Source organism: Magallana gigas, chromosome 1 (assembly GCF_963853765.1).
Source record: "Magallana gigas chromosome 1, xbMagGiga1.1, whole genome shotgun sequence".
NCBI lineage: Eukaryota > Metazoa > Mollusca > Bivalvia > Ostreida > Ostreidae > Magallana > Magallana gigas.
The window spans coordinates 73,739,947-73,767,343 of NC_088853.1; the positions used below are offsets into that span (position 1 = coordinate 73,739,947).

Genomic DNA, 27,397 nt, shown 5'->3' on the forward strand with positions numbered 1-27,397 from the left:
GACGTTTTAAGTACGATATGTGGTTCTAAGTTATTTCTTGTCTCATATAGATATTTGGTTGGATAATACAAGGATGACATGAAGTGATAATGAACATTGTTCAAAATCAAAAGAAAACATAAGAGAAGAGACACGCTAAGGTTTCACTTGTAACTGGATGGGGAACACCGAGAGGACTACATCAGCTTAACCACAGTTAGTAGTGTAGTTTGAAATGGGTGGGTTTTTTTTCTGACAGGAGTCTTACATATATTATAGGAGAGGACGTAGAGAAACATAACGTATCAGCCTGCAGTTTATTAACTCAATATTGTGTCGTTTAGTCCAAAAAATTCATAACATTGGACCTTAAGGGTCATATCTATTGCTGTTTCACCTTCAGACAGACACAGTTTTGGCCAGTTTGCTCAGAAACAAGCCAGTTCAAGAAATGGTTACATTGTTCTTCTCAAATGTAAAAGATGGCCGCACATCCCCTTTAACAACATATTATACACGTCTTAACAGCGAGATCTACTACCTGTCTTATCTTAAGATTCGCCTATGTCAATAACAACCCCGATCAATACAACGAGTAACAAGTGCAGTATAAACAGGTCGGCAGTCCCCAATATATTTGTTTGGATAAGATTAAGATAACGATTACACGTAACAGGGACATATGTCACGAGATACTGTTACAACTTTGGAGCGACATTATCCTGATAACAGCCGGTACTGTTGTTTGTGTTGTTTGTGTTGTTTGAATAACGCATCATTCTGATTGGAGTTCATTCAACGCATCGCACACATTGGGAATATTTGTTAAACAACAGTCATAAATACACTGCGTTAGTGAGTTAAACTGTTGGAGATTCCATAGGAGTCCTTAAATGTAAGTATGATAAAACAAGTTATGGTTTATAGTGTAGATGCCCATAAACAACTTCCTCGCGACATTAACCAAATGCGAACTACTTACATACTTTATGTTAACCAATTTTGTCATTGCAAACCGAGCCCTCTATGCAACAGACAATTCGATCAGTAACAATTATTCCGAAGCCTTTCCGACAGAGAACTCGATGTTAAGCAATAATGCCGGGACCTTTACATCAGACATGTAGATCAAGAGCAATTATTCCGAAACATTGACAACAGTCAACTCGATCAGTAGCAATCAATCCACGGGGAGATTCAGGCAACAACGTAGAAATTATGGTCATCTGCATTCTGTTATCCTAAATGAAAACAATACCGAAGAAGATTTAAAAGTGAATGTGTTTACTTATAAATAATATTTATGCATCGGAGTCATGCTTTTAAGTGACGGTTAAAAAATATAACTATTTTACCTTTTCAAAAAAAAATATAAAGTCTGATAGGTAAGTCTAGTAGAATGTTAACACCACCCCAATGTTCATAAGCACGTATGATTCAGTGATTCGATCTGTAATACGTTAATATTTGTAAATTATTTTGCTAGAATTATATTGTTGAACGCCAAAAATAATGTTTATCATTGTATACCGCAAATGTGTCCAACTTCTTTCATTTTGACTTAAATACAACATAACATTTTTGTACAACAACGATGTAAAAGGTTCACAGTCGTACGTTTTAAGTACTCTACCATATGTAGTTCTTATTTCTTGTCTCATATAGATATTTGGTTGGACAATAAAAGAATGACATGAAGGGATAACGAACATTGTTCAAAATCAAAAGGAGATACGCTAAAGTTTCACTTGTAACTGGATGGGGAACACCGAGAGGACTACATCAGCTTGACCACGGTTAGTAGTGTAGTTTGAAATGGATGCTTGTTTTTCTGACAGGAGTCTCACATATATTTAGAGAGGACGTAGAGAAACATAACGTATCAGCCTGCAGTTTATTAACGCAATTTTGTGTCGTTTAGTCCATAAAATTCATAACATTGGACCTTTAGGGTCATATCTATTGCTGTTTCATCTTCAGACACAGTTTTGGCCAGTTTGCGCAGAAACAAGCCAGTTCAAGAAATGGTTACATTCTTCTTCTCAAATGTAAAAGATGGCCGCACATCCCCTTTAATAACATATTATACACGTCTTAACAGCGAGATCTACTACCTGTCTTATCTTATGATTCGCCTATGTCAATAACAACCCCGATCAATACAACGAGTAACAAGTGCAGTATAAACAGGTCGGCAGTCCCCAATATATTTGTTTGGATAAGATAAGACAACGATTACACGTAACAGAGACATATGTCACGAGATACTGTAACAACTTCAGAGCGACATTATCCTGATTACAGCCGGTACTGTTGTTTGCTGTTTGTGTTGTTTGTGTTGTTTGAATAACGCATCATTCTGATTGGAGTTCATTCAACGCATCGCACACACTGAGAATATTTGTTGAACAACAATTATACATACACTGCGTTAGTGAGACCAACTGTTGGAGATTCCATAGGAGTATGATAAAACAAGTTATCGTTTAAAGTGTAGGTGCCCATAACCAATATATCCATAAACTAGGCCTTTACACTTATTCATATAAAATGGAAGTTTCATAGGCATGGAAGAATTGCAATGATATTGTCATCATGTTACGTTAATCGATTCAACTTGGCAACAATAAATAATTAATCTATCTACTGTACACTATCAACCCGAGGTCATGTCATAATGGTACATCAATGGGCACAGAAATGGGTCCCTCTTACGCCAATATATTTATGGGAAGATAGGAACGCAACCTGCTTCTTAGACGAAAACTTATCAGATTTTTGTTTAGGGGCTGTCCGGTCCTGCAGGATATCTAGGCTAAAACCATGCGATATATACTATATTACTGAGATAATGCTGTTTTAGCCAACTTTGAATAAATAATAAAATTGCAAATTAAAGCAATATGATGGGTTCATATAATGCAAATTCGTAAAAATCAGAAATCTATAAATAAAACAGTATGTGATATTCACAAGTTATTTGTTCTCCTATAGATCAATAATAATGTTTTATATGCAGAAAGTAAAACCGTTCATGACTGCAGGTAGAATGCACGTCCTGGAGGTTTTCACACCTGTAAAAAAAATTAAACCCCAACCTCACCGGAGAATTTACCATCCGGTAAATTAAATTTCTCTATAGATGTTGTGGACACTTTAACAATAAAATACTTTCTTTGGTGATTCATTCGGGTTATGAAGGTAGTGATATTGCAGAAAAAATACATAACCAGTTTTAACGGTTTTTGCAATGATCACTACATAACCCGAATGAATCACCAAAGAAAGCATTTTATTGTTATATTAACATCTCCCTTTAAGCTAATCGATAAATTAGGTAGGAAAAGTAAGTAAAATTCACTAAATCACTGGGAAAATACATGGGAGAGGTAAATATATATAAATGACGTTGAAGGGGGGGGGGGGGGGTCATTCATATTTGATACTCAAAGTTATGACCGGAACTAAATACAATTACTCAATAAATAAATGACATGTACAATATATATATATATATATATATATATATATATATATATATATATATATATATATATATATATACCCTTCGCATTCTGACGATGGCGAGGAAGCAACAAATGAAAAATAAAATTGGAAAATTAATATTTTATTTCATAGGTTCATCAGATATCACCACGATTGTGGATTTAATAAATATCATGTAAATACATTGATTTAAAAGAATGTCGCTCAATGAATCGTATTATTTTTTTATAAACAAAACCTATCAATAAGTTATCAAAGTAAAGTACTCTCCTTCAGTATCCGCTGAATATCTCATCACACATAGAAATGTTCAAAATTAATAAAAAAAAAAAAAGGAGAATCACCAAAAAACAAGGAATTATATTTAATTTAAATAAGTTTAATTACGTCAACTAAATATGATCTCTCTAAATATATATCTGTAGACAACATGTTCATGAGTAACATACAACTACATGTAGGGACGCAAGTGAGGAAGGGGGACAGACCTACAAACAATTCTAGACATGCAAAACACTGTACTATCGTAGTCAGTATTACTGACCAGTATTCGTATTAATTTACCCCTATCATTTTTTACATAATAACTTTATTTTATAAGAAAGTGTTAGGGAAGGTGGATTCCATTGAAATTTGATCTTTTTTTTTTACTTATGCAGATCGAAGAAAAGTGTCCGCTTAAACAAATGGGGGAGAGGGGCAGACACCACATCCACCCCCACCCCCACCCCACCCCCCCCCACCCCACCCCCCCCCCCCATTCGATGCTACGCGACTGTAAGCTTTGTTGGTAGAAGAAAAGGTCGTGTCATGGTAGGCGCTGACACGATAAAGACCCCCCCCCTTTTACAAAGCTCAAAGACATGAGTGACCAGTATATATAGGTATATAAATGAATGCGTGATTGTAGTATATGCTTATAAATGACTTGCAACAAGTATTCAATTATATGATAATACAATGATATTATATATATATATATATATATATATATATATATATATATATATATATATATATATATATATATATATATATATATATATATATATATATATATATATATATTTATATATATATATATTTAAAGTGAAGGCCATGTCATGGTCGGCGCTGGCACGATAAAGACCCCCCACCCCCCAAGGCTCAAAGTCAGGAGTGACAAATATTTAGATCTATAACTGATTAAAGTACATTATATTCCGCTTAAATATATAAAACGTATCTGAAATTGATTCTACAATGCAATAGCATTTTTTAATGGAATATGTACAGATCAAGACAGTGACAGCTAGCAGAGAATCACTTTTAGTTCACCCTATTCTCATTTAATTTTTAAAAAAAATGCCCATAATTAAAAAAACACTGTAAGCACGGAATCAGCGCTAAAAGCTAAAATCCCGGCATTTTACTGTACATGAAATCCATGTATGAATGCACGAGGTGTACCTAAGAACTGACTGAATTTCTTTGTTCACCAATATAGAGTCTTTTGCGGTCAAGCTGACATAGAGCAGCCTGGTATATTACTCCCAAGATCAGCAGTACTTGCAGTAATATGTCTGCGCATCCCCTTAATAATCACGGACCTAGTTAAAATGCACTTGCTGAACAAACAGCTCAATCTCAATTTTCTTGTATCAAAACAATCTTTTGTTTTAATGAATAAAAATTAATTATTAAAAACACATTTCATTAAAACATCATTGATATTATAATTGAAAAAAAAACTATATAATAATTTACTTCGAAATCCAAATAAGATGAAAACATATGGTTGATCAACGTTGCAACTTGATTTCAACCCTACAACGTTGCGTGCCAACTGGGTTAGTCCACCTCCGACCCACCTAAACCCGGCAAACAAACATCCCCCCTCCAATTTTTTCTAATTCCGTGCATGCGTCTTGTTTTTAACACAAAAAGGCTAAACATTTTTATTTATTTCATACTTTATCAAACAGTTATAATAGAAATATTTCGGAAATATGTTTTATCAAAGCCCTTCTCAGTACCATATATTCAAACAGATTCATTGATTGCATACGTTTGTTATATCTCCATACCCTCTTTACCTTTCTTTCATTGCTCTCTATTTGTGTGCATTGTTTGTAAATTAGAAAAAACGGTTTAAGGGGAAAAAAACCTCTTTTTTTCTCGTTTTTTTTCCACAAAGATTCATCACATAGTTTGAAAACTATATCATGGCACGTGCAAATCTAGACTTGACCCCCCCCCCCCCCGGAAAATGGAAGTTTAATAAATGTTCGCAAATATGCCTCGGACCTCCCCGGCAAACATATTTATCCTTTGGACGCCCACCCCTAATGATCTGCGCATGCGTGGTAATTGTCACGAATGTTTTTGTATTTTTCTTATGTCTATATATAATGGCAATGGCGGTCAGATTTCTAAGCAATTTGAATAAAAAATTATAATTTCATTCAATTTTACGTTTGAAAATGCCTCTGAACTTGAAACGTATCTCTTGTTTGATTGATAAATGAAAAAAACACAAGCATCACAAACATACTTTTATATTACTCAATTAAATTCTATTTTGCGCCTTTTGCCACCTTTTCTTGCGAAATAAAATTTACCGGAAATTATGTCCTGTGGAGTTTAAATTTTACCTGACACACCCCTGCGAATGTTATTGTCATTCAAATTTTAGACCACGTGGTGTTATTTGACCCTTTCAGTGTCGCAGTAAAAATCGTACCTCGTGTATATATTTTATTTCACAATATCTAGGTTCTTGTAGTCAAATATAAAATCTAGAGGTTTATTGATTTTAAACTTTATCTTCATTAATTGGTGAATAAAATGTGTTCTAGAAATAAATAAGACTATACAAAAATTAGTTTTTGTCTGCTGTTGCAACAACTAACATGCTTAAAAGAGATCCCTCCTGAGGATTCATTTTCGATCCGCGCCTGACCTAGTAATAACATCAATAGTGAAACAGAATTTAATATTTAATGCAGAATGTTCCATAAAAATGGCTCGATATACTAAGTTTTAATGCAAAACAGACATCCGTTATTTTTTTTTAAAACATGGTATTGCACACCACAAGCATCAAACATGGCTATGATTTTATTAAGCAACCCAATGTTTATATTTTCAACCACTCTACACGTGGCTGAACACGAACGATAACTCTGGTCTGAATATTATCGTTTAATATAAATAACTGCTAGATGGTGAAAAAAGACGTACATCTTGAAAGCTTTTCCCGTTTTAACATAAATCAAAGTAGAATATGATACGAAAAACGACCAGTACTTACATGTACGTATTTTGAGAATATTATCCGAACACTTATACTTCCGCTCGAAATTTCACAGGAACTGAACAAATCTCGGTGAAGTCTCGTGAACTTTCATTCGAGCACCTCTGGATTTATTACGTACTTAGCAACGATAAAGAAAACATTCCAAACACATTCGCAGGGGTGTGACATACATAAAAACATCATGAGATCGCCGGCAACCTTGCGCATTTTGCCAGCTCTGGTAACAATATACTATACATGTAATCTTTCTCTCTCTCTCTCTCTCTCTCTCTCTCTCTCTCTCTCTCTCTCTCTCTCTCTCTTTTTAAGGTACCTCACTACACCGAAACTTATACTGTGTTCACGAGATGGCGATTTAAATGTTTGTTAAATTCTTTTGATTTTCAATAGCTAAGTGGTTCAAGTTGTGAGCTGTTGAACCGCTGTCATGAGTTCGAATCCGCCTGGTTTTTTTTTTACTGAATTAAAATTTTGATTATATAATTTTTTATCCAAATGTTTTTCCGCATTTCTGAATTATATACTTCTTATTCATTATGATATCCATCATAATCAAGTAATGTTCTAATGATTTGAGAAAGTATTTAAAGGTGTAGTGAGCCACCTTAAACAGTTATATTTTGGGAACAAATGTATTACAACAAGGCATGGCTTCCCTTTTTTCGAGTCTTTTTCCTCATTTCCGGGTCATGTGACTTTAAGGTCTCTGTAATGTCAGGGAATCGTTTTAGAACACAATTTTATTCATTTGTAGCATAGCTGCAGGTCAGACCATCTGTAGCTCCCGGTCCGAAAAATTCAGTTGGACGACCTAGGAGCTACAGTGCCACCCTTTGAAAAAATTGTATATTTTAAGCGCAGAAAAATATGCGCTAGTTTTAGACTAATTAACATCATTAATATGCAAATTCTGTGAAAGCAATTAGTACCATTAAATTCTTCATGCAATTTACTACTGATATCGTTTCCCTACTTGGATAGTCTTTTAAACACAATCACAAGCACTGTAAATTGAAGTAGTGCAGTTTGTTTGCATGTAAAAATGGCGACTATCGATCTCAATGTTTAAACATACTTTTGTACGAAAGCCGAGAAAGATCATTCGAGATTCGAGATTCAAAATACAAGATTCGATATACGAGATTCAAGATTCGAAATTCGAGATTCAATATCTAAATTAACCAATCAAATCATGGATCTGAAACCTGTATCCTAGGAACATCAAACTGTTCTAAATAAAGATCATTCGTACATGCTCTTTCCTACAAAGAAATGTCTTAATAGCTCTTCTATAGTGGTTATAAAATGGTTAAACTAACATTGATGAATTAACCCCACACAGTATAAACAATTAAATTAGTGATAACACTGTTGGCTTTGCGAATCTAAGTAGTTTTGTTTGGCCTGTATGTATTTTCCCCCGAACAATTTTAACCCGAATTGTATTCGCCCCAACTGTGTAAAAATCGGCTCGCGAAGAAAGATCTGTTTAATCTAAATAATTAAAACTGAGTGTGGTTTTAGCTATGAAACGAAATTCAATGAAATAATTGTCAAAATATATTTTATGATAAAGTTTTAAACCATAGAAGATATTATGATTTACAACCTCAACGACAACAATCCAGATAGGAATAGTGTATTGTAGGGTATGGCAATGCCATTAATTGTCGATATAAGAGAGAGAGAGAGAGAGAGAGAGAGAGAGAGAGAGAGAGAGAGAGAGAGAGAGAGAGAGAGAGAGAGAGAGAGAGAGAGTTTTGTAGTGTCGAATTCAATTTTAATTTAGAATTTGAAATTGATTTAATTTGATACAAGGCATTACAAGCATATATAGACAATAGTTAAGCCTGTAAAACGAGAAAAGAGAGGTGGTAGCTAGGATAGGGCAGACCAACTAGCAAGCTTGAATTTTAACGGTGTTAGCGCACCTGTGATTTACATCGACCTTCTCTCTCTCTCTCTCTCTCTCTCTCTCTCTCTCTCTCTCTCTCTCTCTCTCTCTCTTTCCCTCTCTCTCTCTCTCTCACCACCTAGCATTTCCTTTTCCGTGAGGGGGTTTGGGGTATTCGTGATGTCTTACATTAGCTAGCGAAAATGAAAAAAAAAACATGAAATTTTCTTTAAATTGTGTGTTGATGTTGTGCTCAATAATTTGTTTTCAGTATATACATTTCAAGGGGGGGGGGGCTATATAATCCTAATTAATTTGTCAGTTATTATGTCCCCACTTATGTCCCCACAATTGGCTCGGCAAATTATTATAAAATTTTCTGTGTAGCTCCATAACGATGCACTGTAGATAAATTATGAGTAGTTTTACTTTTGATTAACAGGTACATATCCGTACTTGATTTTTAATTTGACTCTTATAATCGGATTTAATATTCCAATAAATATAGGGTAGGAAAGAGTAGACGGGACTTTTTTGCGCATATCCTACTGTACCATTAATTCAACACAGGTATTAGCACTCATCGAGTTCGACTTGCTTTCCTTTTTTTATCCACTGGATTTAAAGCTATTCATTTTTGAAAATATTTTGAATTTATGGCCTGATTATATATAAATTTAAAGCTGCGCTGGTGCATCTATTTACCAAAATGGACTAAAATATTACCAAATGAATCTAAACATTTTGACAAAATAAGCTTTAAACGTACGACTCATTTTTCAATTCTAATCGGGTATCACTGCACGAAAAGTCGCGTTTAATATGATTTTATAATTTCGTTTACCAAATTATATTTCCTGTTTTAAATATAATTTGCGTATAACGTTATTTTATATGGGAAATATAATGTCATATAATTGATTGAATTTTTTTTACGCGTATAATTAGATTTAATGCAATATACAACGAAAATAATGTAGTTTAATTGAAAAAATTAAACGTTTCGTTTAAAAGAATTTACATGCATTAGTATATACCTTTATACATTAAATTTAATTATGTTTCTGGCATTAAATATATGTTATCAATAATGTGTCAATAATGTTACTTTATACCAAATAAAATGTTGTGTTTTTTTACGTACTCCTTACTGCAAAAAAGACAACATCGTTTATATTAAAGTATCTGATATTATGCTCTGATTTAATAGTGGGAGGAAACGGAACGTAAAACACAAAAACCCCAAATGTTTACGTTTTTCAGACACATATTAGTAAATTTGATACTTTCCTATAAGTTCAACTACATATGTTTGATTAGCATTATAAAAAACGTGATAAATGATGTGTCACTACTACATTTGTACGTCATTTCATTAAGAATAAAATATTGTTAAAATCACTGATGAAAAAATCAAAATATAAAAAATCCAATATTATGCTCTAAAAGTAGGTGGAAAAGGTTCTCAGAGAGAGAGAGAGAGAGAGAGAGAGAGAGAGAGAGAGAGAGAGAGAGAGAGAGAGAGAGAGAGAGAGAGATTACCTTTATAACCAGAGAGAGAGATACTTAAACATCGAGTTATAGAGGACTCGGACTCTCTCTCTCTCTCTCTCTCTCTCTCTCTCTCTCTCTCTCTCTCTCTCTCTCTGATAGTCTTAACGCACTACATAAAATTAAAATTTTATTTGAATCTTTTAATGTAGATAAATATATGAAATTGAGAATCAAAAGCATAATTAATTATTTATTCAAACATTCTGATATTAGGCTGTACACAGTCTTTAAAATTCTAAATTCTTCCCAATAGGTACTATGAATATAACATTCCTATTCCCCACTTTGCCTTGAGCGTAAACAAATTTGCATCGAATTCGTTGAATGGGGAGAAATATCGATGGACCACTGTCATCAAAATTATTAGAACACCAAACTTCAACAGGTGCCCCACAATGTTTCTTCAGCTCTAAATTTGGTGCTAGCCATGTGATTTTGGCTAGGATGTGTACCACACTCCTCCCATTCACAACAAGATTATGACGCAAGAAATACTCTACGATCCCTGGCCACAACCGGTCGTCATTCTCGGCAACGATTTGTCCGTTTCCTGCGTTCCAATTTGACATTACGTAAGCAGAGCGACAATATCTTGACTTAATTGATCCAATGGTTTCATTTCCTAAAGACACTGCCTTGAATTTCATAAACGATATTGAACACAGGAAATCGTAATCATCATTCAGTTGATAAACTATTTTGTACATTTGTTTCAAAAAATGTTTCTCAACGTCATCAAGAACTGCAGGGGAGCCATGTTTCAAATCTACATTTTCAATATCATCCCATTTTTGTAGGCGTCTGATGCACGAGGGAAGAGACATTGAAATGAGATCCATCTTTTTTGAATCACTCAAGTAACGACTGTTCGTTTCCTTTTCTTGTGTCAAACTCTCAAAGACATGAAGAAATTCTTCTTTGAAATATTCTGGATAATTAATTTCGGAGATCATGGAATTTCTATTGAAACGCCTCATCAGTTGCAACTCTATGGATCTGTTGTTGTTAGGAAGTGTTCCCAGATAACCATTGTATCGTTCAAAACTATATAACCAAAATGAATGTACCGGTCCATAGTCTAGCATACAATCTGCAATGTGTGCATGTAGATGCATATTAGGTGTTATATAGTTAGTTCCGTAACATTCTTCAACCCCTTTACAAAATGCCAGTAAATATTGGTCTATCAATTTTATATCATCTTTTGAAATTGACCGCGAGCATAAGAGCCTGCTTGCCAGAACGAACAATCGCCAGTGGTGTAATAGCCTATCTGGTATCTGTCCTTTTAAGGCATACACGGAAAATATGTTAGTCCAGTGCATCCACTGTTCTGCGGTGAATCCACCAAAAGATGAAGAAATTTTACGCGGTATCTTTCCCAATGATGCTGGTGTTTCAATGGTGTCGACCCTTTTCTGAATGGTTTCAAAAGAATCCTCTAATATTGTCCCTGTAGATAGCCATACTTTGATTATATGCTTTGCTGACCCCAGATACATGTTGTGCATGGGATCAATAATTGACATACGGATGGGGTCAAAATAACTCAAACGGCTGAGTTCTGAAAACCTAACACCTGTGTTACTCTCTAAATTCGCCTTTTCAGTTTTGGTTTTCGCTCCCAACACTTTCTCTATGCGAAAACTGTGGTTCTTTATTTCTCTTTTCTGCCACTGATCTCTATCAAAACCGGAATAGTCTTTATTTCCTACTGTTCCAGGAAACTCTTTATAACACTTCGAACAACCTAGATTAGCAGTGTGTCCCAGAAACCCGCACAGCTTCCTTGTCGCAGGCACATCGCAACCTACACACATAACAGCTAGTTTGACAATGACACTCTTATTTGTATAAGCCGAGAAAGCTTCAAACCCTTTGCTCCATGCTTCTTCTAACTCGTTAACAAGTGGTTTGACAAATGTATTTGTACTGGGTTCCTTGCCCATATCTGGAATTATACCTATGAGAATGACATTTTCTAATTTGAATCGTAAATGTCTGGGTAGGTTGAGAACTACAGCATATATTACACCAATAGAGTATTTTACGTGTTGAAAAGGCTGAAACCAATCAAGATTAAGCATAAGGCCAAATGAATGATCTGAAGCCAAAAAATTGCTGTATTTTTCTGTGTTGAAGTCTTTCCATACCTGCCCATCGTATACATCAAAGTACATATCTGTAGGTATATTTCGTTGTCGCCAAGAGTTACAGAATTGAACAAAATGTTTTCGTCGCAGAAATCGTTTGATAGTTTCAGTGATTGGTTTATAACAATATAATTTATATGGGTAAAGCTTCTCGTCTCCATTTGATAGCTTTACCAATCTCATTAAAGGTTCATTGCAATTTGTTCGTCTACCTTTCTGAGTATGATTAGGAAATGCTACGTATGTGCAATTAGCAGATGCCTCCCTTCCTTCCACAACCATTGAACTTTCTTGAAGAGTGTACAATGAACAACATTTTTTGCAAACAACAAACTTTTTAAAATTGTCAAGCCTTAAATTTAGAGATTTCCATAGCATATACAATGTCCCAGGGAATATAGCTGGCAGACTGTAGAAAACGGGATGTGCTTTGCATAACTCCGACAAAAATGTGAAGACAAAGTTCAAAAGCTGATTAATTGCTGTGTCCGATATCATATTCACACTCTGCCATGTACAGATGAAGAGACAAAACCATATTGTCAATGAAGTAATAGACGTGCAATGTGTACTGTTTGAATCTACTTTATTTTGGAACTTCTTGTACATCCTCGATATCCATCTGAAGATCATCTGTAGAAATAGCGTTCCAAACTTCTTCCTCTGAATCACTATTATTCCCTTCTGTTATATCTTCATCTGGTAGTTTACAAAGGCGCTTTCGAATAAATTCTCGCATACCATCTCTTAATTTCTCGATGTTGCTACTATCACCGCACTCATCCGACTCATTATCATCGAGCAGATTAGGTGCGAAAGGATTGTCATTAAAAATTTCATCATCATTTGTTGGAGTGTTAGTTGACAGTACTGAATTTTTAATTCCACATGTCCATTTATTGTCTTGAAAGTATTTTGGTTTGTGCAAAGAAAAAAAATAAGATCTGGAATATTGAGTTTTACAACCCTCACATGTTTTTCTTGTTCTTATTTTTTTTAATGTTATATTTTCATTCCATACTTCGTTAATAGAGCCTTTCCTTTTCTCGGTGGCCATTTTGAAGGTAAATCGGAAATTTGGAAACAACATAAACTTTAATAATTAGGCACTAGACTCGGCCAATTCAGCATCTTTGAAAGTACCTGTGGAATAAATAAATGCAGTCCGTTAAAACCAGGCGTATACTTAATGCAAGTTCTATGGTACCACAATCATTCTAGTACATACACTAATTAGTAGTAATATTAGAAAGCAAAATAAATTCAAAAGTTTGGAACCTTGATATTTAAAAAAAAAATCGTAAGCATCATGGAACTGAAAATTAAGTACTGTCGTTTTAAAATTCAATATTTTGTTACCAGAAAATTAATGATAATGTGTCCGAAATCACTAGTGAGGCTGATTTTGGAAATTGATTGCTTGATGTACTTGTAGTAAATTTCGCCAGTATGCCCTGCGATTCTATACTTGACCCGATCTAAGTGGACTTCACTTATAGAATTATTAAATGTATTTCATTTCAGTCGGTTTTCTCAATACTTTTAATTAATTAATCAAAATCGCTGAAATATTAGAATTGACTTTAAATCCTTGTTCTTTAATTCGTAAAACCTTTGAAAAAAACAAACAATTAAACAAACACCCGAAGTTTATTTAATAAAATTTTCCAGTAACCACCCTATGAATTTTATTGTTCAATCTCTTAAATTCCATCCATTTCAAATATAAAGGATCGCGCTCAAAAGGCATAAGATCTTGTTCGTGACACATAATTTTACTGTCAGACTGGTGACTTTTCTTTTTCTCGGAATTATTACTTCTTGTTGGGTTTTTGTCCAATTCATCATCACTCTTACACGTGGATGTAACTGTTGGATTCGCTGTTTTTTGTATGTTTTCCTCTACCTTTTTACGCTGCCTTCTTCTTTTCCTGTAAGCTTTTTTGGTATCTGCCTGGTGTCGTCCCATGACTTTAATAATTTAGTGTTCTGAAATTTAAAAAAAAATCATAAAGTCAAAAAAAAATATATTAGGTTTATATATTTGATAAGAGAGAGAGAGAGAGAGAGAGAGAGAGAGAGAGAGAGAGAGAGAGAGAGAGAGAGAGAGAGAGAGAGATTTTAAAGAATTTTACTTTATAATATACTGAGCCGTATTTGCAAATAATTCAAAATTAATCAGTTTTGTTATTATCTGTTAAATATAATTTCATAGTACATTAAAAAGAATTTTTATTTTAAAATCTGTTATATGCCTATTGTTGCTGAAAAAAAGTTTGACTTCTACGCGCATGTGAAACAAATTTAGCCAATCAAAAATCGAGAGAATTCTCAGCCCGCCAAACAGTGCTGAAAAACCATGTCGGACTCAAGCGAAGTCGATCTATCGGAATTTAGTGAAGACAATGAATCCTCATCATGCTCTTGGTCTAATGAATCATCCGACTCATATATAGACGAGATTGTCAGGAAAAAATCCATCGGCAAGACCATTCAGAAAGCGTCGAAAAGAAAGAAAAAGACACCTCAACACCAGGCAGTGAAAGCGATCTCGAGTAGCACTAACAAGATGGCGAAAAAGTCGTTATTTGCGTGTACATCAACATCAAAGAGTGTTCAACGTGACCTACCACAGCTAGATGACTCCACTGAGGCTAGTATGTCCCCCACCTCTGTCACGGGCTCATCAACCTTGGGACTACCAACAATCACGGCAACGCTGAATCGGAGAATTTTATCCACTGCTCCCGCAACGTCAGTCCTTAGCCCCACAACGTCAGTCCTTAGCCCCACAACGTCAGTCCTTAGCCCGTCAACTTCAGTTCTTGGCTACTCAGCTTCAGTTTTTGGCAGCACTTCGGGGATATGTTCGCCAGTCAGTAGTTACAGTGGTTTGGTGAGTATCGATAAACACGTGCTCTTGGCAATTTGATAGATAATTACTTCCCCTTATTAAAATGATTATTTCCCTTGCAAGTTTTACAGTCAACTCGTACCCGAAATGACTCGTATCCAAACCCATCTGTAATCAAATAGTCCAGAGAAAAATGAGTTCAAACTTCAATTATATTATTATCAGCAACTGTCCATTAAATCAATAGAGTTAGCTATGTAGCTAGAATTACCTACATAGATTTATTTACCTACCGAAAAGTAGGTTTATTTAGCTATATGTACTTTAAAATTAGGCCTATGCTTTTCTGTTATATTCATGAGCATTTGTTCAAAAAGTTGCACTTGGATGCAGCTGTAATTTTCAACTGTCAACTGATCTGAAAACAATTCATGAAAAGATTACTAATAAAAATAATAGTCTTTCAGTGCAATTACATTTGTCAGAGTTCTTAAGTTTTAAGGCTATGTATAACTGTTTATGTGAACACATAAACAGTTATACACAGCCTTAAAACTTAAGAACTTACTACCAAACACCTACATCTTATAAAAATGAAATAACAAAGAAGTTCGAACAGTTCTAGTTAATATGACAGGGCTCGACATTAACGCTTGTCCGCTTGTCCGGTACCAGTTAAAAAAATATGCGGACAAGTGAATATTGCTGGCCACTTGTCCGACTGGACAAGTGCATTTTTTATATTAAGAAGTCTCCAACATTTAAAAAAGAAAAGAAAGTTTTGTGATAAGTTTATCCGTAGTCTCGTTATAAGTTTATCGATTAGTTATTTTGAATGCAATTGAGTTACTCTTGATCGGGATTGAAGTTTACTAATTTCAAACAACTTTCAAGGTGTGGATCTTAGTTCTTACAAAGTACCAAACACATATGTTAAGAAAAAGAAAGGAAGAAAAGGTAGCATAGATAAAGGATTATGGAAAGAAATGTAACTTATTTTAGGTTTCATTCATCATTGATAGACTATGATGACATTCCATGTTTAGTTTAAAAAACAGCTGAGAAATCAATATAACAGTTACATGTATTTTTAAACCTGATGCTAAATTTAAGATGTCTTGTAATTTGCCATGACAAAGCTACAGCTGACAAATCATGTTTAATGTTATATAGAACAAATACATGTATATAATTATAGGAAAGACACTTTAAGTTTCCATTTAAAAAGTCAGGTTATTAATTATAGCTAGAGTATTAATCAATAAATGATTTTATTTTAGTCATAAATAGAGTACTGTAGTTTTCAAGTTGACAATATTTGATCTTTAATCTTGTAAATTTTTCGGACAACTGAAGTTGAAGTTCGGACAAGTAAATGTTTTGGTCACTTGTCCGAATGGACAAGTAGGAAAAAAAGTTAATGTAGAGCCCTGTATGATTGGTAATAATTCAGCATATCGTTAAGTAATCATACTTATACATGCCTCATTGCACACAAGGTGTTATACACTTATTCATACAATAGAAATGCATGTTTTGCTTAAAACCTCTCAAAAGCAGCCATATTAATATGTTTTACGGTGCTACCGTTCTGGCGAGCGCCGCAAGAATTACACATACCTTGCATCATTGTCAACTTATAGTTTTATTTAGGTATCAATGAACGTCAAAGAATATTTGAGAGAGTATTGCTCTACAATAAGTATGCCAAAGGTACTAATTTTAATGGTTATGATACATACAGCGCAAACCCGTACCCTGAGAGAGAGAGAGAGAGAGAGAGAGAGAGAGAGAGAGAGAGAGAGAGCCCGGTACCTGTTTGTAGGTGTGTAATTTCCCACTTTTAAATTTAATGGTCCGACTATGTGCAATATCTACATAATTTTTTTACCTGTTTATTTTTTCATTTTATTCCTTTTTATATAGTTCAAAATGTCCTATTGTTTATTTCCTCCCTATTCATATACTTACCTGCCTACTGTACATGCATGCACAATTAGCTTAAAAATGGATTGATATGACAGTAAAGTATGGCTCTTGCTAGTATATATATATAAAATCTTTATATTAAAAAAAGATTAAAAACAAATCATATGTCAATGAGGCAGGTATCGCAGTCTATACTGAAATAGCCAGTACATTCATTACAAATGTTTGATCCACCTCTAAATTTATCGCGGGAAATATAGCGCGAGTGCACTGTGACGTCATCCACGACTCTGTCCGTCTTTGTTTACGTTTCTCGACTCAATACGAAGGTATGGAAGCATGAAACAAATCTTTTGAGTCTCGCCAAAGTATATGCGGTACTCAAAACGTGTCTTCAAACTTTAAGTCACTGTAAATTACGAGTTAAAAGTCGGCCATTTTTGGCATAGCACCATGGGTGAAAACATTAGAGAGCATTATGGGACGTAGACAAAAAAATTTGTTTGATGAACTGTAGGTTTAGCTCATTCTTTTTCCCACGCACATTGGTTCTTAGAGCTCGCATCGCTCGCCGGCGCTGCGCGCTGGCGAGCTGCGCTCACTATAACTGTTTTTGCTTTGGGTTGCTTTTCTAAAACTACACAGTACAAATAATATAGGTTGACATGCAGTTTCTTGCAATTATTTGTCTGTTTTACATAAAAAGCAAAATTTCATAGATAGCTAAATAAACCTACTTCAGGTAGGTAAATCAAGCTATGTATCTAAATCTATAGTGATTGTACTGTATGAACCTGATAGAACTATTTGCTAGAAATATTGAAAATTAAGATAAAAGTTTCACTGAGGACATAGTAATATCATGTAAATGTTATCAGTAGTCTTGCAAGTTTTGTGCAGAACAAAATAGTATTTCTTAAGAAATAATCAAAAACAAGGTCTTAATAATAATTCAGTTTAAAAATCCTGGCACAGGTTTGGCTACTCATTATAAGTCACTCCTCTTTGGCAAACTTAAAGGTCGGTCCGAGATGACATTCAGTTATCTCATAATTTCTAATTAATTGAAACTATATCAGAGGCTAAGCTTATCTGAATATCTTTTATATTTACAATCCAAATGTCATTCTTTACAATAGGACAAATTTATTATGAGTTAATTGAATTGGGTACAAGTCAGTTTGGGTATGACTTCACTTGATTCCCCTTAGAATAACTCTTCATTTTCTGTATTCTAAACTAAAAGTATTTTCACTAATATTTTAATATTGAATATACAGGACCAGCATCAGGGCCTCTTTACGAAGCTGATGAAGATTGAGTCTCAGCAAGACAAAATCCTAGAAGGACAAAAAGAAATAATAACTTTACTTTCTGGAAGTAATTTATCTCAAAAGAAAGGGAATAGGAAGGTCAAAATCTGTGTACCTAACCATGTCCGTGTAAGTATATACGATGTCTTTATAATATAGACCTGATCTGTCTCATTTAATATATAAATGCGTGCAGAAAAAAATCTTGAATTGAAAGAAGAATTCTTTTTATTGATGAATCTATTAAAGCTTTATTAGGCTTTGCTAGAATTATGGTTTTTTGGGGGTGGGGGCGTGAGAGAAAACTAAGGATTAAATTAGTAAATTGTGTGGTAATACTCTCTGACAAGAAACAAATAATTGAAAGATTAGGCTACATCCAGGGTTGTCTCTAAAAATTGAAGTAGAAGGGAGAAATAAAAATGTAGAAGGGGATCTGGAGGTCTACCTTATAGCTAGATTGTGTTTGAAATACAATAATAGCCGGGTAATTACGTCGTCAATAATAGCCGGGTAATTACGTCACTTTAGGCGGGGAAATTCCCCGCCTCCCGGGTCTTAGAGACAACCCTGGTCATCTGAACACAACATTTAATGAAGCATTGGCTAAAATTAATATAAGGAATTGGGTTAAAAAGCTGTTAATTTTCTTTGTATGTCTGATTTTTCACACCTAAAACTCATGGTGTTCTGTATTTCTTATTTTCTTATTGATTTTTTTTTTTTGAATATGTTGTTGAAATGTAATATTGCTCTGACATTACATGCATATAATTGATAATTTGTTTCACATAAATAAGTACTATAGTATTAATGGTTTGTAAATTCATGTTTATTCAATCATTTATACACATCCAAAAGATTTGTGTAACACATATAACACACAGGCTAATTATACTGTGATATCTGAATATCAGCATATTTGTAATCGCATCATGGCTTTTCACTAGTGAATGCATACTTTCAGACTGCTGTGCACGATGGATTCTCTCATGGAACTTCCATGGGACTGCAGTGGAATGTAAAATCCAACGATGGAAACCAAACATTGAAGTAAAATTTTAAAAGAATTTATTTTATATATATATATATATATATATATATATTTTTTTTTAGCTCACAAGAGCTGAATTAAAGCGTGGTCGAGTGAAGTGAGCTTTTCTGGTCATATTTCATCGTCTTCCTCAATTCTAGCTGTCTTTCTGTTCAACCATCAAAAATAAAAAATAAATTAAAATATGGGGAACATTAAAAAAATCAAAAACCTTAATGTTGAAGCAACCTCTGGTAAAGTAGCTTTTAGTTTGTTCAAATTATTGTATTGCTTTCCTGTTTTCCATGGTATGTGACAAGAAGTCCATTTGTCAAACATGTTGAAACAAAATATCATATAACCATATTCTATTTGGCACCCAATAGTATTGATATGAATGATATGATACATACTAGTATGAAAATTAAACTGACGGATGACATCCTAATCACACAAAGGAATATTATCTGTGTGATTATTAATTCTTTAATTATAAATGTATATTAAATCATATTTACTTGTTCCTTGTCAAAGATATGCTACATTAACATGTGTAGGGCAATAGAAAGTGTTTGGAGATCATGATCATGACCTTATAAGGTGAACACACCCTTTCCCCATCCCACCCCTCCTGCTTTTGGTGATTGCACGGTCATTGGACTGGTTCAAAAGAGTGATGTCACTCTTGTATCTTCAGTATGAAGTATTTTGAAAAAATATTTTATTGATAAACACGATCAAATAATTGTTGTGTAAATGTAATTCGGGTAATTTGATAAGAGATGATCTTATGTTTCAGACCTTCATCAGATGTCAATAAAGAGATGACGGAACATATTTGTCAGTATGTCCTTGGTATATACCCCGATTGCAAAGCATTTGTAAAAGGTCAGTACATAGCTCTTTTAAATTAAATGTTAAGTTATAAAATAATAATTCCAAAATTTTTGGGTAGAGTTGGATATATGTCATTCTTAATAGCTTGGCTATTGGGTTTAATTAACCATTAAGCCATTTGTTAGGTCGGGCACAAACTATAGCTTTTGGTTTATCAAGCTCTTCTAAAAACCAACGCTCTACTGACTGAGCTAAAGGGTAACCCACTAGCTAATACTAGTAGGAGCGCGGCAGTACTGCTTTTACTTTTTGAGGAAGTTACAATATTAAGTAATAAAAAGAAAAAAGGTCAATCAAGCTATTCAGAATTATCTTGATAAGACTATATAGCTAAATCAATCGATTTATCTAAATGGAGGTTGATTGGTGGACTTTCATAAGCCAGAGATCTGGGGTTCAATTTCAAGGAGGCCATACCTTTCTTTGTTACATACCGTAATGTCGCGTGTATAACACACACTTTTTACAGCCAACATTTGATCAAAAGTGGGGGGTGGGTGTTGTACATACGTTGGCCTAAAATTTTGCCCATTTTTTTCAAGCCGTGTTTCTTGATACCACGGTAGTAGCAGTGATTGGGAAGGACCTGCCCCACACGCCATAGTTGCATTAAAGAAAAAAAATGGCGCATTAAATCAATTGCTCTAAGCGCCAAAGTGTGCATTCAAAATTCTCATCGGTAATAACAGTTTTAGCGATGTTCGCTGGAAATTCACTCAGTACGACTTGCGTAATCGTCTTTTAGGACCTTAATACATTCATTTTAAAACATCAAATTTCATTGGTCGTGTTTGGTAAAACAGAAATAAACAACCAATAAAACGTTTCCACTCATTTATTCGTGGTCTTAAACAAGATCATTCCAGAATTTCCTCCGAAAGAGAAGTTTAAGTCGCCCAGGCACGAATTCCGAGTTCTCAATAAAATGATGATTATCTAATTGAAATTACCTTTTTATAGCCTCAATTAATCCCTGTTGTGATTATTAAAACTCGCAAATGTCTTTTCATGCTTATCGATAAGGGTAATAAATTAACACGGGTAATTAATGCAAACACACTGTGCATTGAAAATTACAGCTGATGTTTATTAATTTAAGTGTTGATACTACAATTAGTTGTAGCTTGTAATTAGTTAATAACTCGCAAAATTAATGTTTAAATAGTAAGAAAAACTCTTTCCTTAAGTTATCTTAAAAAAAAAGATTCTCTACATAATGGTAATAATTTGGTCAAAGGGTTTGACTAATACCTCCAAAAAACACAGAAGTACGAGTACAGAGACTGATTTTATTTATCATTTAATTAGCAAACACCATTACAAAACATTGCATCAATGAAATGTATAAACACGTCAAATAAATGAAATTTAACCAATTGGTTATATAAGTTTTTAAATTTTGTAGAAGTTGTTTTGCTCAAGGTTGGTCCTTGATACTTTCAATTTTACAAAATGACCCCAGTGAATAAATATATGGCCCTTTCATTATGAAAATGGCCCATTAAAATTAATAATTGTGGGGCCATCATCCCATTGACATTTTTGGCCTTCCCAATCACTGCTGAGTAGTGACTGCGGATATCGCGTGTTTTGCAAATTGTACGAGTGTTTACTAAATTTACTGCATTAGAAATACCTTTTTCTTAGTTTTATTTCCATGTATTGAAATATTTATCCTCTCTCAACACTATTTCTTGCATCCAACGAGTTTAAATATTGCCAGTGTATTCGCCATTACGTAAGCAGCTACCTGTTGACTCGGCGCTGGTCAATATTTGTTTTACAATTTCCGGTGTCAGAAGCAAATGTGTTTTAAAGTGCATAAAGATTAGCAATTATTCTGATTTTGTTAAACTTGATTACTTTGTGTCCAGTTATGCAGTTAAACGTTATTGCTTTACATATAGACACTGTTAAAAATACATTGATCATTTGTACGAGTCTTGCTAATGACGATATACGACATACATACGTTTCCTCACAATCAATGAGTTTGGCTAGTAAATGATTCCAGAGTGTCTTTTTGGTGCTAGAACCATTATGACGTCATAATTGATTTGAAGAGTCTTTTCCCATACTTTACGGCTTTAAAGGAATTACCTAGAAAATTAAACAATTTCTTGGCGCATTTTATGTTAAATCATGGGAAAAGTAATCCCGATACCTATATTTAATTTAACATCATTTTTGAAGAGGAGGTCAAGAGCACAGGCACCTGAATTTTTATCAATCAGTCGCTTAATAAGTCATATATCGAAAAATTCTACCCCTACTATATATAAATACACAAGGTGTGCAACGCCATTTTGACCCCCTCGTCGATTCAGGCTTCGATTTGCCACATAAATCAGATATGCCTACCGGTTTGCGTGTAACATTGAGTTCAAATATGATATTTCTCACTATACGTTTCGTCCTTATGTTTAAATCCAACGCATTGATAATGCTATCAACTAAAATTCACGCAGACTTGGAATTTCGTCCCGAGGCTCGATAGCCATCAGCTGACGTCACGAAATTTCAACTCCGCGCTGAATGATCTAACACATAAACTTTTTAAAACGTATGTTAAGTAAAATGAGGATAACAAACAACACAGTGTTTTGGTTTCTTTAGTGCCTCTGATCTTAGTTTGTCAATGAAATAAATTTATAATTATTGTTTTGAAAATTTTATGTATTAGATCATTCAGCGCGGAGTTGAAATTTCGTGACGTCAGCTGATGGCTATCGAGCCTCGGGACGAAATTCCAAGTCTGCGTGAATTTTAGTTGATAGCATTATCAATGCGTTGGATTTAAACATAAGGACGAAACGTATAGTGAGAAATATCATATTTGAACTCAATGTTACACGCAAACCGGTAGGCATATCTGATTTATGTGGCAAATCGAAGCCTGAATCGACGAGGGGGTCAAAATGGCGTTGCACACCTTGTGTATTTATATATAGTAGGGGTAGAATTTTTCGATAAATGACTTATTAAGCGACTGATTGATAAAAATTCAGGTGCCTGTGGTCAAGAGCTAGATTGATTCCATTTTTGGAGAGACTGTAGGCATTCTAGATATATTTTATTACTAAAAAATGAACAAAACTCCAAAATTTGTTCCTTATTTCCTTCATATTTCATTGAAAATTAAAGTCTTAAACATGATTTTTCATTGTGTTTACCAAAAATTTTGGGCAATTAATATTGTTATTGAAAGAATTTATATCTTAAATTTTATTATTCTGTAGACACCTTTCATTTACTAGACCTTGACCTTAAATCATTTCTTTTGAAGTTGTTTTGGTTTATTTTTCTGCAGTTTCAGATATTATAATTTTTGGTGCAATGTTATATTTTAGATGCAATAAACAGATATTTTCAATCAATGCAAGACAAAGAAAGGCGGATAAGGAAGGGGCGAGTTGATTCCTTCAAAAAGGGAATGGTTCTTTATCAAAGGAAAAAAAGGGTATGCCTTAATTGCACTGCATATTTTAAGAGTTAAAGTTTTAATTTATCTGGACATATACATTATACAATTTGTTCAATAAGCGTAAGATTTCTTCTATTTTAATGCGTAGGATTATATTCAATGACTCTTCTATTAATTTGAACTTACCCTCTAAGGATTAAAAAGGAGTATTGACATATAAGTTACATTAGCAGACAAGGCAAGAAGTTTAAAGACAAGTATAGGGCACATTGCTTTGCTGCTATTGGTTGGTCAGTCCACCAACAATTTCCATTCATTTTCTTTGCAGGGGTTGCACCTATAGATATGAAACTAGACATACAGATTTATAATAATATCTAGAAAAGTTCAATTTTGGGTCTAATCAATAATTTTTTTATTGACTTATGCACCTTAGACTTGAAAAAAATTCAGTTATTTGGGAGAAGGGGGCACATGTGTTTAACAAACATCTCTTGTTTTTAAGATATATAGTCTCATAGCTGCAACAGTGTGTGCAGACAAACTTTCATGATGTGCAAACACCTGTTACTCAGTTTGTTATCTTTCAAAAAATAATGATATAGTGCTTAGATAAATTTTCTAAGGAATTTAAAATAAAAGGCCTAACCTTTTACCAGCTGATTTAACTTTTTTAAGTCAGTATGTGTGTGTATACATGTGTATATATGTTGTAGAAAATGGAAGCTAGACAGGCTGCATTGAAACATAAAACCTCCTGGGATGAGGAGAAAAAAGCCCAAGTCCAAGCTGTACTTCATGTTGATTATATGTCGTCAGAATACGAAAACGAATCAGAAGACGATGCAGTATATGAAATTACTAATCTAAAATGGCGTTCTGAAGAATGTCTGAAAATCTTCAAAGACTTGGATACTAAAAGTTCAACTATTAAATCCAAACGTTCAAAACGACAAAGCGTAAAGCGCGTAAGGACCAACAGAGATTCCCTTAGAGAAAAACCAGACGATGTTTCAGAAGAACAGAGATGGGCCATTCGAGATTGAAAAAAAAAATTGCTACTGACGTGTATAAATAGCTGAAAGCTCAAGTGAGCTTTTCTGATCACTTTTTGTACGGCGTCCATTCGTCCATCTGTCTGTAAACATTTTACATTTTCCCCTTCTGTTTCAGAACCACTAAGCCAATTTCAACCAAACTTGGCAAAAGCATCCTTAGGTAAAGGGGATTAACGTTTGTAAACATCAAGGGTCACACAATCATTTAAAGGGGGGGGGGGGGTAATAAAAAATCCTTCAAAATTTGAAGCTATTTTTTAAAAATCTTCTTAAAAACGATTTAGCCATTGAAGCTGAAACTAATGTAATATCATTCTTGGTTAGGGTAGAATTAAGTTTGATAAAATCATGATGCACAGGGGTAGATTTGGGCCACAGTTGTTGGGTAGAATTTTCACATCGGCATAAAATTAGTAAAATCTTCAAAGAAATACTTAACAATAAATCAGGCAGAAAAGCTGTAACCTGTGTGGCAGCATCCTCAGATGGAGAAGAAATTATGATCCGGGTAGCTTGGGGTCGAGGGGGGGGGTCAAAGTTTTACATAATCTGCAGAGAAAAATCTTTAAAAATCATTTTTAACCGGGTTTTCCAACGGAAAAATCCGGTTGTGAAAATGGCGGGCGGGCGGGCGGGCGGGCGGCTGCCAAAAGGGTACCCTCATTGTACGGATAACTCCTCCTACAGTTTTCAAGATAGGAAGTTGTTCTTTTGCAGATCAATTGTACATATATCAGAGGTGTGCATATTGCTAGGATTTTGATTTCCGATAATTTATCGAAAAAATACCAGCTTTTGAACTTAGTCATTTTTTGGCAAAATATTGCATATAGGGTACCCTCATTGTACGGATAACTCCTCCTACAGTTCTCAAGATAGGAAGTTGTTCTTTTGCAGATCAATTGTACATATATCAGAGGTGTGCATATTGCTAGGATTTTGATTTCCGATAATTTATCGAAAAAATACCAGCTTTTGAACTTAGTCATTTTTTGGCAAAATATAGCATATAGGGTACCCTCATTGTACGGATAACTCCTCCTACAGTTCTCAAGATAGGAAGTTGTTCTTTTGCAGATCAATTGTACATATATCAGAGGTGTGCATATTGCTAGGATTTTGATTTCCGATAATTTATCGAAAAAATACCAGCTTTTGAACTTAGTCATTTTTTGGCAAAATATTGCATATAGGGTACCCTCATTGTACGGATAACTCTTCCTACAGTTCTCAAGATAGGAAGTTGTTCTTTTGCAGATCAATTGTACATATATCAGAGGTGTGCATATTGCTAGGATTTTGATTTCCGATAATTTATCGAAAAAAATACTAGCTTTTGAACTTAGTCATTTTTTGGCAAAATGTTGCATATACATGTAGGGTACTCCATTTCACTGGATAAGGGTTGACATGGATTATGGATACAGTTTACATAAAAGAAAACCCGGTTTGCTGTCACATTGACAGCTTTTCACTTGTTTAAAACACAGTTTGACTAGTGTAACTTTAGTCAGTCAAGATAGTGTGGATTAAAATTTGTCAAAATTACAATGTTAATAAGGAGTAGGGTTAGGCCACAAGGAGGGGGGGGGGGTCAGTTTTACAAAGATAAAACAATTAATTATTCACAAAAACTCAAATGCTATTATGTGGGGTTTTACTGATGTGCAAGCATTTGATATTTACAATTCTTGGGCCTCACAAGAGGTTCAAAGTTTGATGTAGGTTTATAATATACATGTATATATAAAGAGTTGTGTAAGTTTTGGTTTTTTGAGAACTGCAATGCTCAATATATGATATGACTGTAAAAAAAAAAATTCTGTTACAAATGAGGTTAATGATAAACCTAATAATATGCAGGGAATTTTTTTCAAACAGGATCTACATGTATTATAAGACATTGTTTAGATATTTTGTATATGACTCCATTAAGCTGATTTTATTATGTCTATTGTTGCTCAGGTGAGCGGTGTGGCATATCTGCCTCTTGTTGCAATGCTTTTTTACTGAATTAGATATGACACATTCAACTGTTATATCAAAAAGTATTCATAGTGTATTTTTTTATCGTTTCAGATTTTTTTTCTGATTAAAATTTGGCCATATTTTCAATGTTTGTCAGATTGGTTTATTGTGTAGTACATATATTTTTGCTCTCGAGTTATTTACATGTATATTTAAGCTTAAATTCAGTAATTAGTGCATGCATCTTTATTGTGAAATAGAATACAATACAAGGGTATTTTGAAAAGGTGCTCTGCTGGCAGTAAGTTGCAGATCTTGATACCCAAGTAAGAGAAAGGTGGTGTCTCAGACCGATCCTTTTGCTCTTGCTTGTGGGCGAGTGAGGCTTCCCTGTCAAAGGCTTATATTAGTTTTAATTCATAGATCAAATTATAAATTTGGCCATATTTTCAATGTTTGTCAGATTGGCTTATTGTGTAGTACATATATTTTTGCTCTCGAGTTATTTACATGTATATTTAAGCTTAAATTCAGTA

General features: G+C 34.1%; 2 protein-coding genes across 2 annotated transcripts in view; both read left to right on the top strand.

The window, feature by feature from the left end:
* The first annotated feature begins 273 nt into the window (after positions 1-273).
* LOC117684046 (uncharacterized) overlaps positions 274-27,397 on the top strand; it is a 48,009-nt gene continuing 20,885 nt past the window's right edge. Inside the window, exons 1-2 of the mRNA XM_066075133.1 lie at positions 274-874; positions 1,645-1,775. The gene's annotated coding sequence lies outside the window, so the exon portion shown is untranslated. The remainder of the gene's footprint in view (positions 875-1,644; positions 1,776-27,397) is intronic.
* On the top strand, positions 14,656-25,105 carry LOC136272728 (uncharacterized). Its single transcript, XM_066075061.1, has 6 exons — positions 14,656-15,281; positions 18,449-18,610; positions 19,449-19,534; positions 20,314-20,402; positions 23,762-23,871; positions 24,552-25,105. The coding sequence occupies exons 1-6, from the start codon at positions 14,745-14,747 to the stop codon at positions 24,879-24,881; spliced, it is 1,314 nt and encodes a 437-aa protein (XP_065931133.1). The 5' UTR covers positions 14,656-14,744; the 3' UTR covers positions 24,882-25,105.